Genomic DNA, 12,551 nt, shown 5'->3' with positions numbered 1-12,551 from the left:
TTGCCTCGCCTCATGCTTTTCCTGGTTTAGCCATTGCAGCTGGGTCTGCTTTGGGACTTTCACTGTTCCTCTGCATCCAACAAAGACTCTCAGTCTCTGACCTGGTTTGTTGCTGTCAGGGCTCTGGTCAATGCTGGCAAGTTCCTGGCTTGGAATACGGCCAGAGGGTTTCTCCCCGGGCCCAGCTGAGTCATCCCTGCACAGGTGATCTCTTGGATGATCTATCAGTAGCTTGGGGAACAAGTCCAGCTGGCAACCCTCACTACAGCACACCTTGCAGAAGGTAATTCAGCCCTGCACTCAACTGAGGGAAGTTGGGCACGGCATTAACCAGCCAACTTGGCTTCACAGCTTGGGGGAGCTGCTAGCTCATAATATAGCACAATCCGTTTCCCTGTTTAAACCAAAATGCAAAAACGATCCTCAGAAGAATTCTCATTTCATTGTAGCTGCATATTTTTCTATGTGTGCATGACTGTCAAAATTATTCACTGAATCTCACGGAGGTATTTATTTTGCTAATCACCAACACACTGTCTTTGCCCTGAGTTACAGGCTCAGCGTAGAGCCAGGAGAAAAGGATCTTGTAGATGGGTGTTTGTTTCCGATGCAGGAATCCACATGCAGAAATACTCATTAGAGTTCCCACAAGAACGGGGCTGGGGGAGGAGGGGTATTATTATTATTCCTGGGTCTTGCATGCTAGGAGGTTTCAAACTGCAAACTGACCTCTGAAAAGTAATTGCTTATGAATTATCGAGCAATTTACATTCTGTGTGCAACTCAGTTTATGGCATCTATTTTTGAAGGTGATAAGTGCACATTAATTTGTGGAAATGCAGCACAAGCAATTTGCGGCACATCTGTGCTATGCCTACACACACATGCACAAGCTCTTTCTTCCCCTTTTCTACATACAAAAGCACAGATTTTCTATTGTTTTCATAAGCACAACCTCTTTATCATTGCCAGAGTCTTCTCCCATCTTTTATTTTTAAATAGACAGCCACTGTCCTGTTGATCCCTGGAACATTCACTTACATGGCCTAGTTTACTTCATCTTTGCACTGATTGGCAGTACAATATATTCTTTCCCCACAACCCCAAATGTCAGCCTGATGAGAATGTGTCAAAAGCCATTTCCAAGATTTTAAATGCTACTTGGTTAGGCTAAAAATAAACTCATTATCTGTCTACTTGTTTCAGTGTCTTGTTCAATGGACCAACACAGGCTGAGCGAAATGAAATAGTCCTGTTCCTTAATTGCTCTCTGGTAGAATTCCAGCTGGAAACCTAGATTCTGGAATGTGAGAACAGATTCAGATAGGCTACAGCCCTGATGGAAGGCAAGCAGCAGCGGGTGGCTGAAGCCCTCCTGTCCCAACAGTCTTCACAGAGAAGGTTAGGACTACACAATCTCCTGCCCACATCCCAAGAGTGTTTTCAGAGCTACAGATGTTTTCGGTCTCCCTGTGATATTAAACAGAGTCATTGATTTCTCCGCCTAATTGCATAGTAAGAGTCAAAGAAACTGCCATCTTGAAGCCAGATTCAAGCCAGATTCACCACTTCAGGAGAAATTTTCTAAGAACCATGAAATCCAGGGCAAAATGCACTCATGCTGGTCTCTGAAAGAATTCCTACTAAGAAGCTACTAGTACTTTGATCAGACTTAGGATAATATTGTAAATTTGTGGTCAATGATGTAAGGACCATTAGAACATGCTGGATCAGACCAAGGGCCCATCCAGCCCAGCATGCTGCTCACACAGTGGCCAACCAGCTGCCCACAGGATCCCTCAAGCGGGATAGGAGTGCAAGAGCATTCTTCCTCTTGAACCTCAGCTTGTTTCCCTGTTCACTTAACCTGGGTGAAGTCTAAAGACTTCCAGATAACCAGATCCCCAATGTGCATATGTGCATGGCTGTGTGGTGGGACCCGTTTGGGCAAGAATGCCAGGTCTGTGCCTTTCCCCACCACAGCAGTTCTCACATGCAACGTAAGATATTCACATGTGCATTGAGAGGTGTGCCTCATCTGTTATTTCACATGTGCAGACAGATGGGACACAGATGACATTCTTGCACCACATGATGGGAAGATGGTGCATACCAGCTCCCCCCAAAACTGATGCTAGATTGTGCAACTAGTTCTAGAAGACATTACAAGAGACATTCACTAGCACATAAAATTATACTGACGATAATTCAATTGTATTAGGGTGGTTTAAATGTTTCCCACAATTGTTAAAACCATTTCCAAGGGTGTTTCTTCTAGAGCTCAAAATGGCACACAGATCATGGCAATGTTATCCTGAGATTCAAAAGCATGAATGGGAATTTGTGTCTCCTGGAGAAAGAGAGGGGAGGAAGAACAAACTAACAGACACATTTGTTATATAATCCCTGAACATGGGCTTGATTGAGCATGTAAAAAAGCCCTCATAGACTGGCAGCCACATCAGTTGACTGACTGGAATAGAGGAGGGGTCTGTTGGTGATGGGGGACAGCTAAATACAGTTCACCCCTATTCTGAATAGCTGACTAGCACTACTGCTTGTTTTCAGAAATGATATGCATTTGGGGCCTGGGTCGCTCTTCCACCACCTCAGGATACATGCACAGACCTGGCTTCACTTTATGGCTGCCCCTTGCTCATCTGCAGTAAGCGAGGATCATGCCCATCCCTCAAATATGCGAGAACCAGACCAAGCAGCCTCAGGTCCAAAATGACTGGAAAATCTAGAGTGGCATTTCAGTAGCAAGATAGGAAAATAGGAGGCCTAAATAATGTCATATTACATGGGTCCTCAAACTACGGTCCGTAGGACGGACCCAGCCTGCCATGCCCATTTATCTGGCCCGCGCCGCTGCCCACCACCCACACGCAAACTCGCCGCCTCGCCACACGGGCAGGGAGGCGGTGACTTGCTCACTCGGAGATGGTTTTGGACTCGCTGGGAGATCTCTGAATGAGCAAACCGCTGCCGCACACGCCCGATGCCACCTCACGCGTGCCTGACGCCACCTCACCAGCCCGCGTGCCCAGGCACCCCTGCCTCACCAGCCTGTGCCGGTAGCCGCCACCTTTCAACTGGCCCCCTTTTGAAAAAGTTTGAGGGGCCCTGCCATATCGTTCACTCATATCCTGTATTTTATGGCATTGCACAAGTTATGGCATTGCTTTGCTAAAGACATGCACCATCAAAACACCTTTGGACAGCTTTCCACTATTACAAATTATCTTTTGTTAACAGCACTTTATAAAATGTGTTGCTCTGCCTTTTTAAAACAAAACAAGATAATGAGCACCAGTGCAGAGAGGTAGTTAGAGTGTTGGCCTTTGACCAGGAAGACCCAAGTTCAAATCCCCATTCAACCCTATTTGGGTGACAGTGGCCAATCAGGCACTCTCTCTTTCTCAACTTGACCTACCTCACAGGATTACTGTGAAGATAAAAGGATGAGAGTAAAGCATAGGAATGTCAGGGATGGCCAGACTTGCTTGCTGGGAAAGCAGGTATGGTACATGTCAGATGTTTAAGAACCACAGCTGGGCATCCATGGGAGGTAGGGATAAGTGGCAAGCAGGCGCCCATGGGTGGCAGTGAGCTGTGGACAGCAAGTGGGTGCCCACGGGTGCCCGCAGCAGCAAGTGGCAAGACACAAAATAAATTCAAAGGGCCACATGTGGCTCCCAAGCCTCGTTTTGGCCACCCTGGCATGTATGCATCCCTCAGCATACTCATTTAAGGGCAGAATAAAAATGTAATTAAAAAATATAGTACTTACCCTTCTTCATATATCTTTCTGCCAATAGAAAAAAGGAGAGTTGTTAGCATTTACCTTAGAAGATCTATATCAACACCCTGATTCAGTTCTGCATGCATTAAATGTAGGAAATTGGTTCACATAAAGTGTTAAGTCATGTTTTAGGTATGAGACTAAGCTTCAGGAAACCCAAGACTCTCACGCTTCACTTTGGTCCTTCCTCCACTGCAGCTGGGATTAGCTATAACTCTGCATGTGTTCACTTCCACTTTAGATTAATCATAGTATAGCATTACTCTGAATCTCTAAATCATGATTAATCCTAACCATAATTTGTTGATACAAACCAGCTGCTTAAACTATGGTTTGAAGATGGGTTGTTTCAACAAATTATAATTAAGATTAAAGTGTTTATTAGGTCTGAACAACACAGCATGCTGCAGCAAATCTGAAGCAGAAGTAAACATTCTCAAAATCTGACTTGCAGTGGGGAGTGTGAAGCTCATCTAGATCCATTTCCATAATGCTATAGCATAGTTTAGCATCATCTTCCCAAACTGGTTCAGTGGGGACTTCTTCTATGTAGACATGGGGGTTGGGGAGCAAAGAGTGCTAATTTCCAAGCTTTATTCTCTTACAAATACATAGTTAACTGCTTCCTTGGACTATGTTCACCAAGGTAGTTTGCTAATAAAATTTCTTTTCATATGCTTTAGACTCTTTTGAGCTATATTCAGAAGCCAAAAGCTTTACATAAATCTGGTCCCATAGCTTCCTGAAAAGCAGTACATTACATGAAGGAGCATAACAACACAGGCTTTTGGGAAAGAAAGAGAAAATAGTCTCAGTAGACTTACGGACAATTTTTTATAGTGGGGCTTAAGTATTTTATTATGGTGATAATTTAAATTAGTTACAGATGCATTTGGTGCATTAAAAGATGGAATGTGGGAGTTTAAGATGGCACTTCCCTGAAGCAACCACCAAGATGCTTTGATGGCATCTTGCAGATTTTTTCCAGTTTGGATCTCACAACAGAGAAATATATTCATGGTTCCAGGAAAGCAGCATAAGCATGTCCTCCTACTGAGCCTCGTAAAATTCTGGATTTATAGGAAATATTTCATTTACAGCTGTTTAAGTTCTCCCTTGCTGGAAAACGAGCAAGTGATGGAAAGAGTCCCTTGAAATGTTCTTACTTTAAGGACTGTAGGCAGTCTCTTATATGTTGCTTCAATTCTTCATCCTTTTCATAGCATTCTAGCAACATGTGGGCATCATCATGGTGATAACAGTAAATTTTATATGCATCTTCTAGTAGGTCTTTAATCTGCAAAAACACTTGCCCTGTTTAAATGGAAAGCAAAAAACAAAAGCCAAAACCAAAACTCATGGTCAGATCTTTTAAGAACCTCTTCAAATATATGAACCTGTCTGACCTTTATGAACCTGTCTTGGATGCTCTGCTGCAAGAGAGGAGCAGGGACTAAACACCAGACCTTCTCAACAGTAGTGCTTTTTGTTGAGATCTCTTGAGTGCCCCTTTTTACAGTGGCCTTGTGTCCTACATTAAAGAGGACATTGCTCTGCTTAAAGCAATATTCAAACAGTCTGCCATTTAATGGCCTGTCTGACACAACTGCCCCCCCCTTTTGGGGGGTGCACATTCACTTGTGAGATACTATAATTGAGCCAAGAATGGAACTGTGTAAGTGGCAGCTTTCAATTTAAGTTTTGTGATGTTGTGATTCATTACTAAGGCTGCAATGCCTCTCTCTTCACCCCCAAACCCACTGCTCCTGCACCATGCATGCAAAAGCTAAACAAATGTTTTCTGTGTATCTGGTATTGAAGGAGGTGAAGCAAACACACGCCAACCTCAAAAGAAGAGAGGAAGAGACACAAATATTTTTAATACGAGTGTGATCTTTCTGTTATACAAAAATTCCTTATGGTTATGTGCAAAAAATGCACATAAACAATTGCTACAGTATTTGTTCCTATACAGAAGCAGGGATTTTTATTGAAAGCAAGGAATGTTGGGAGCGTGTGAAATAAGAAATGAACTCCCAGAAACCTCCCAGGGGTACAATTCTGCCTGTAAACAAAGCGCTCACTCTCCACATTCCGTCTTTTCAAGTATAATCATAGGGGTTTTGTCATTGCTGCTGCTGCTGCTGCGGCTGCTGCCGTCACCAGCGTGCCACCTTCCCCACCGCTGCGGCTGCTGCTGCTGCACCGGTGACAGCAGGAAAAAAGGAAGCAAAGGATTTACTGGAAAAGAAGTTGCATGGAAAGACAGCGCTTCGTTTGCCACAGAATTGCACTCCCAGGCGTCTTCTGGGAGCTTGAGTCTTTCTCTAAGCAAGGTGCATGCTCCCTTATTTGCCTCGTTTTCAAACACAATTGCAGTATAGGAATAAAAAGCATAGTAATTTTGCGTGTGTTTTAACATTCTTTACAAATTGTAGCAGTTTTTATTATAAACTTACAGGAAGTTCAGACCTGAAAACTGTTGTCTCTCTCCTGCCTGTGTCTCTGGAACATTTTTATGTGCTATGAGGAAATGCGAAAAAGGGCATGGGAGTAAATTGTGTTTCCTTTTTGCATTTCTAGGGTAAATCTTTTCTTTCTTCAGCTCTTTCAGTGACTGACACAGAGTAAATGCTTATAAAGTTTGGAAGAAATCGGACAGCCATCTGAGTGGGATGATGTAAATTGGTGTCCTGCAACAGCAGGGGGTTGGACCCGATGGCCTTCATGGCCCCTTCCAACTCGACTATTCCATGATTTGAGCAAAAATGCATGAGGGAAGGAGGAAGGAAGAGAGGCAGTCTAATTCTCCAATCCTTTGGCTACATGAGAAAACAGTTTCCTGATGGAATGGAACTGTTTCCCATTAGTGGTTGGTGCTGTTCAGTAACAGAAGTAAACATGGACTCAAGTGATACATCAGCTGCACATAGGCTTGCAAAGAGCATTGCTTTCTGCAGGGAAGCAGCATGTTCTGATGGTGCATTTGCTTGGGCTTCTGGCTGACTTGGGGGCAAAACAATTCACCTTCTGATCTCCTTTTGTGCCTCATGGCTGAGATGAATGCCAAATCCACTGAGGTGAACTCTATTGACTACAGGCTGAATGTGCAGCTTTCATTAAGGATTATGTATGTATGGATATGCTTTAAAGGGGCCATGTCCCTTATAGCACATCATCCCTCTCTCCCTCTCCCTCTCTCCCTCACCCCCCCCCCCCCACACACAGAGCTGTCTTTCTCCCTCAGCCACTCACATTGCTTGTTTTGCCTTTAAAAAGAAAGGACTTACCAGAAGTGTTTAGTCAAATCATGCCCAATGCTGCACAAGACTGTCTCAAGAAGCAATTATCTTTCCCCCTCCCCACAATTCCTCCATCTTCTTTGTGGGAAGAGAAATTGAATGCACAATTTTGTGGGATTTCCCTGAGGTGAGGAGAAATCCTCATTGATTTCCCACAAGCAGGGTTCCCCCTTGGCCAGGGCTCCTTTCCTGTTTTGGTTTTGGCTTGGGGTTGTGATGCCCAAGTTGTGTTGGCCTCATTTTGCATCCAGTGTAACACACAGTTATGGGGGCAGCATTGTGTCCCTCTCCAAGGAAGAAGGCAGCTAGTGCCACACCAAAGCTTGTCCTCCAATTTCCTGAAAGCCTTTCTTCCCTGTGAAAGAGGCTTCCATTGTTCTGCCTCATTCTGAAGCATGTATATAATTGTGGTCATGTGAGATGGCCAAGGATGTGCTGCTGGTGTGTTTTCTTTCTGCTGTGCATCACTCCATCACTCAGCAGCCTCCTGAGCCAGCTGTGCTTCCTGAGCCGAAAAGGTCCTGCGGGAGGAATTACCTGATTAGGTCTTCCCTTGGGTTTTAACTGCGGGGTGGGAAACCAAGGAAGCTACAGGTTGCCAGACAGATTGCTGTACAATAAAAACAGGATACTTGCACACATCCTTAGTCACCTCCTAAGTCAGGTGAACACAAACAACATGACCCCAACCCATGAAAAATCCTTTGAAATGTTTGTCACCAAACCAGAAGCATCAATGGGAGACTTTCTGATCCCCTGTTTCGTCTAGTACAGGAGCATAGAACCCGTGGCCATCATGGGGTCCTCCATGCATGTGGCTCCCTGGCTGAATGCCCATGAGCTTGCTAGCCTTCCGTTTATCCCCTCCTGGTGCAGAGGGTTCCTTCCCTGCCACTGACACCAACTTTGTATCAGGATGGCTAAGGCGTGCTTGCTTTGCTTGCATGCATGCATGCATGTGCGTGGAGCGCCCCACTCCCTGCGCTAGCATCACACAGAGCCCTAGGCTCGGAAGGGGCCTTTGAGATCGACCAATCCAGCCCTCCAGCTCAGTGAAGGCTCTGCAGTGCTGAGGCATCCTTAACAAATGGCCGCTCAGTCTCTGCTTGAAGATATCCAGTGGAAGAGAGTCCAGCATCTCCTGAGGCAACCTGGTCCACTTCTGCCCTGCACTCAGCCTTAGGAGGCTTCTCCTCATGCTTCCCTGCAAAGGTCCACCCACTGGCTCGAAGTCCTGCCCTCTGGAGCAACAGAGAAGACACCTGATCTCTCATCTGCATGATGGCAGTGCAGGTATTTGAACATACAATCAGGTCTGTTTAAGCTTCCCACTTCTGGGCTAGACATACCTGGCTCTTTTGACTATTCCTCAAAGGAGTGGCTTTCCAGAACTCTCACCTTCCTGGTGGCAACTCTCTGGACCCACTCCATTTTGTCATTGCCTTTTTAAAATGTGGAGGCCAGAACTGGACACAGAACTGCAAATGCAGCTTTGCTGATGCAGAATTGGGTGGAACTCCCGATGTTCTGGATGCTATGCTTCTGCCAATCAAGCCCAAGATTGCTTTAGCTTTTCTTAGCAGCTGCAGCTGCAGTGTGGTTTGGGGGCTTAAAAAGCCACACTTCTTTGAAAGTCTGTCTACTCCTTCAGAAAGGCATGTGGCACAGCCTGAAAAGATACCACATTCAAAAGCAACATGGTGATGATGGAAGAATGCATGGCTGGAATCTTGCATTTAACCACTCCAAGCAGCAATATGCAACCAAGGATTCCATGCAGGTGATTGAGCAAAGGTGTATCTCTCTGTCAAGCTTCTGCCAGCCAGCTTGCTTCCTGTCCTTGCCATGCTGAAAGGGAAGCCAGTTTTCTCTAGACCAGCATGGAAATGCAGGGTACAAGCCTCTTGGCTGGCTAGTAGGTTAGCTTGTTTTAATTTTTGAAGACTGTTAATTTTTTCTTGCAAGATTTCTTTGGAAGGCTCATTTAATGTCCTTATATTTAAAACATATAAACTCCCTACCTGTAGAAAGCTAGCATACTTCTAACTTACTGCCTGCCGTGCTGCTTTGTTAAGTACAAGGAGAACTTTTTACAAAATGGGAACATTTAAATCTAGTTCCTCAGTCATTCTGAAAATGAACTAGGACAGCATGAACCTTTTCTTAATGTGAATATTTCTGTAGAAGTGCTTGCTTATTTATTTATTAAAAGCTTTTCTATCCTGTCCCCTACAGACATCTTGGGATAGCTTACTTTTGCCTTGGCACCAAAAGCAGGTAAGAGATAGGGAAGAAAAGAGAGCTTTTAAAATTCTTAACCAAGCTCAATTTTAAGCTGAAAAATATACAAAGGGAGGGAAGCAGGGAGAAAAAAGATGTTGATGGATAAGCTGAAAAGACCACAGTCTTAAAAACTGATTAAGAGAGTTATTACACATTAAAGATGGTTTGTGCTTGGTGTACCAAGAAAACTACCTGGTGACTCTCTCACTTAAAATATAAAAAGCAGAAGTTTTTTTGGTTGTTTCTCTAGCACTAACCTAGGTAAACAGCTTCTTGATACATTATCTATAAAGACATATCTCAGGAATTGATTTTAGTTCCTGCATCTTTAGCGTGTAGGAATGCTCCCTCTGACATGGAATGAATTCATGGATTGCACCATGATTATGGGTCTGGTTACATTTGAAAGGCAATTGTTTCTTTTCTGGCTTGCATTTAACTTATTAAGAGAAAAGGCAGCCTGGAAAAAGGTGCATGCTTGATATGGGGGCAAATGTGAGTTTAAATGCACTATCAGTATTCCATGTGGTTTTGGAGAGATCAAAGAAGACAGCAAACATACCGATTACTTGCATGGCTGGCTCCACATTTGCCGTTGCTTCTTCCAATGCTGACAGCAGTTTGGTTGATATGTGATAGACCGATTCGATGTTGCTAAATAAGCCGTCCACATCAAGCCTTGCAATCTGGGAGAAACACAAACATTGGGCAGCAACTGTCAGGGAAACAAGGCGATGCGGTTTGTTACCAACCTTTTGCTGCATTTTCAACAGTTCCCTTCTATAGATTTTAGAACAAAAGCTGCATTGGCAGATTAAAAATACAAATCGATATATTGAGTATGGTGTAGTTCATAGAAGGATGCTTGATCACATGCATAGAATAACCTTTATTTCTTTTTCTTCCGGGATGCATCTAGAAGTTAAATCCTATTATATATTATAGCTATTTTCCGAGAAACTTGCTAATTAAAAGCCTTTTCCTGCCTTAATTTTGCTTCTTAAGATGGTTAAAACTTAAGGAATAATGGTATTTATTTGTGAATCATTTGATTAAGAAGCCTCACCCTATAAAAACATACGTCCACAATGGTTTTCTCGTTATAGGGATTATATTCATATAGCAGACCAACCCTATTTTATGAAAATTAAAATGCAGAAAATAAAATCAAAGCAATGATACTAGAGTTACATTTAAAAATGAGAGATTTGTAATTATTTCTAATGGGAAAAAATCACTATAAGCTGCAAGCCAAATCACAGGTACATATTTGGCACAGTTCCTGTCCAATAAAAATAGATTCCTGTGGATCTTGTAAATGTGTGTTTATGTGATTTGTGTGCCATTTCCTTCATCAGATGAAGGGACAATGAATCAGTCTGTAGAAATCTTGGAATTCCCAGTAGGGAGCAATGTATGAAGTTAACAACTATGTTGATTTGGCAGATGGGTGAGCTCTTTCACACATGCTTAGCCATTAGGGTTTCATAAGTCATAGAACTGTGTATTTATCCAGACAATTGCTTACCAAAACACAGTCCTGAAGAACCAAGTTGCAAGTTATAGTAACTGGATCAATATATTGTAATGATTGGCAGTATAGGTAACCTTTGATTATACAAACCAGTAACATTTTTAGCACATTAGGAAACCTCCACTCAAGTTAGTTATTCATTTTAGTGACTACATTGACAGACTCTTTTAACATTTATTTGGAAACCTAGATCTGGATGTGCATTAAAAGCAAAGGAGTATAGACAACGCTCAAACAGACTGTAGGTACCTGCACCTCAGCACAGTCCTGTAAATATCTATTCAAAAATAAACACCACTGACTTCAACTGGATTTCCCAGGAAAATGTATATGGAATTGCAGGCTTCATTACTTTTGTATTAAGTGTTTGCTCTTTATGTAAAACATAGCCTTTTACATGGAAATTAAAATATTTGCCACCATAAGCTGAATTTTGGATTTTCATTTTAGGTTGGGTACTTAAAAAATATGGCTGTGGCTTAATCATGATCTATTAAACTTGGTTTAGGGCTAGCATATTCGTTTCACACCACTGATTAGTAAATAAATACAGTTGCTAAAGTGATGGTATTTTAAACAGTGCTTCCTCTCATTATAGGGAAGTACAACTAATGGGTAAAAATTGTGGCAAGGAAGGGCTTTGCTTGCATTGCAACAGGGTAGAGGCCCCTGTCTTTATCAGCTTCACATTAGAAGAATCCAGTTGTGGTGACAGAAGAGTGCATTTGTGGTGCAGATAACTGACAAGTTGTAACTTGACTGTCACACCTGCTGTATACTAGCAGAGAAAAGCTGCTGCCTGCAGAGTATGCCGTGATTCCCAACAGTACTTTGCCTTGATGGGAAAAAAGCAGCATGTGCTGACTAAATGGTAGCCAGATAGCTTTGAAATCTCCGCTGCACAACAGAACAGCAAAGTAAAATCTGCATGAAAAGATATAATTGTAGTAAGCACTTCCATTAGCTCCGCTGTCTAAAGCTCGATCTCCGGAGACTTGTTTTGCTGCTCTGCAAAGTATTTTCCCACAGTTACCATGCATAAAGCCACAGTGATTTTATCTGAGACTTACAGTAACTTTAGGAAGAAGCTCATTGTGCTGCAAAGGAATGTATCCTCCACAGAAATGTCAGGACCAGCCAAAACAAAAGGAAGAACTTGCAAGCTCTAGTGACCTTAGAACTTTTCTACATAAGGTTTTTACACCTGTGAATGACCTGTGACTAATTCCTTAGTCACAGGTTGTTCACAGGTGTTCTAGATGAGGTGACTACATAGTTTCATTTCCTTTTAAACAAAGTAATTTTGGGGGTATGGGAGGGAATCCTGTATTTTTTGTGACATCAAACAAAAAAGTTAATGCCTACTAGTGTAGTTGCATTTTCCACTATATTACACTGCCACCTAGAGGTTGGATGTGGAAAGCCTGGAAAAGCAGGCAAGGAAATTATTTTAATTCTGCAACGAAACCAGAAGTAAAATAACCTCATCTAGAAAAGCTCCTAGATTGCAAAGCCCCTACCTAAATGAGATTGGCCCTAATCCTGAGGATACTGATGCTTGGCTCTACCTTTACTGCTCAGTCACAAAGTGCTTGGAAGTCTTGCCCCATTTTCATAACCTTCCCAC

The 12,551-nt window shown here is 42.9% G+C and overlaps 1 protein-coding gene across 1 annotated transcript in view; it reads right to left on the bottom strand.

The window, feature by feature from the left end:
- Positions 1-12,551, bottom strand: part of ARHGEF38 (Rho guanine nucleotide exchange factor 38) — a 52,773-nt gene that overhangs the window by 27,630 nt on the left and 12,592 nt on the right. The window contains exons 3-5 of the mRNA XM_044429397.1: positions 9,953-10,076; positions 4,972-5,119; positions 3,794-3,811 (exon numbers count right to left, since the gene is read on the bottom strand). Coding sequence (XP_044285332.1) covers positions 3,794-3,811; positions 4,972-5,119; positions 9,953-10,076 — 290 coding nt within the window. The remainder of the gene's footprint in view (positions 1-3,793; positions 3,812-4,971; positions 5,120-9,952; positions 10,077-12,551) is intronic.

The sequence above is a fragment of the Varanus komodoensis genome, unplaced genomic scaffold (assembly GCF_004798865.1).
Source record: "Varanus komodoensis strain SLA01 unplaced genomic scaffold, ASM479886v1 scaffold2, whole genome shotgun sequence".
In the NCBI taxonomy this organism is placed as follows: domain Eukaryota; kingdom Metazoa; phylum Chordata; class Lepidosauria; order Squamata; family Varanidae; genus Varanus; species Varanus komodoensis.
The sequence above is the reverse complement of the archived record's forward strand: the minus strand, read 5'-3'. Positions and strand labels throughout refer to the sequence as shown.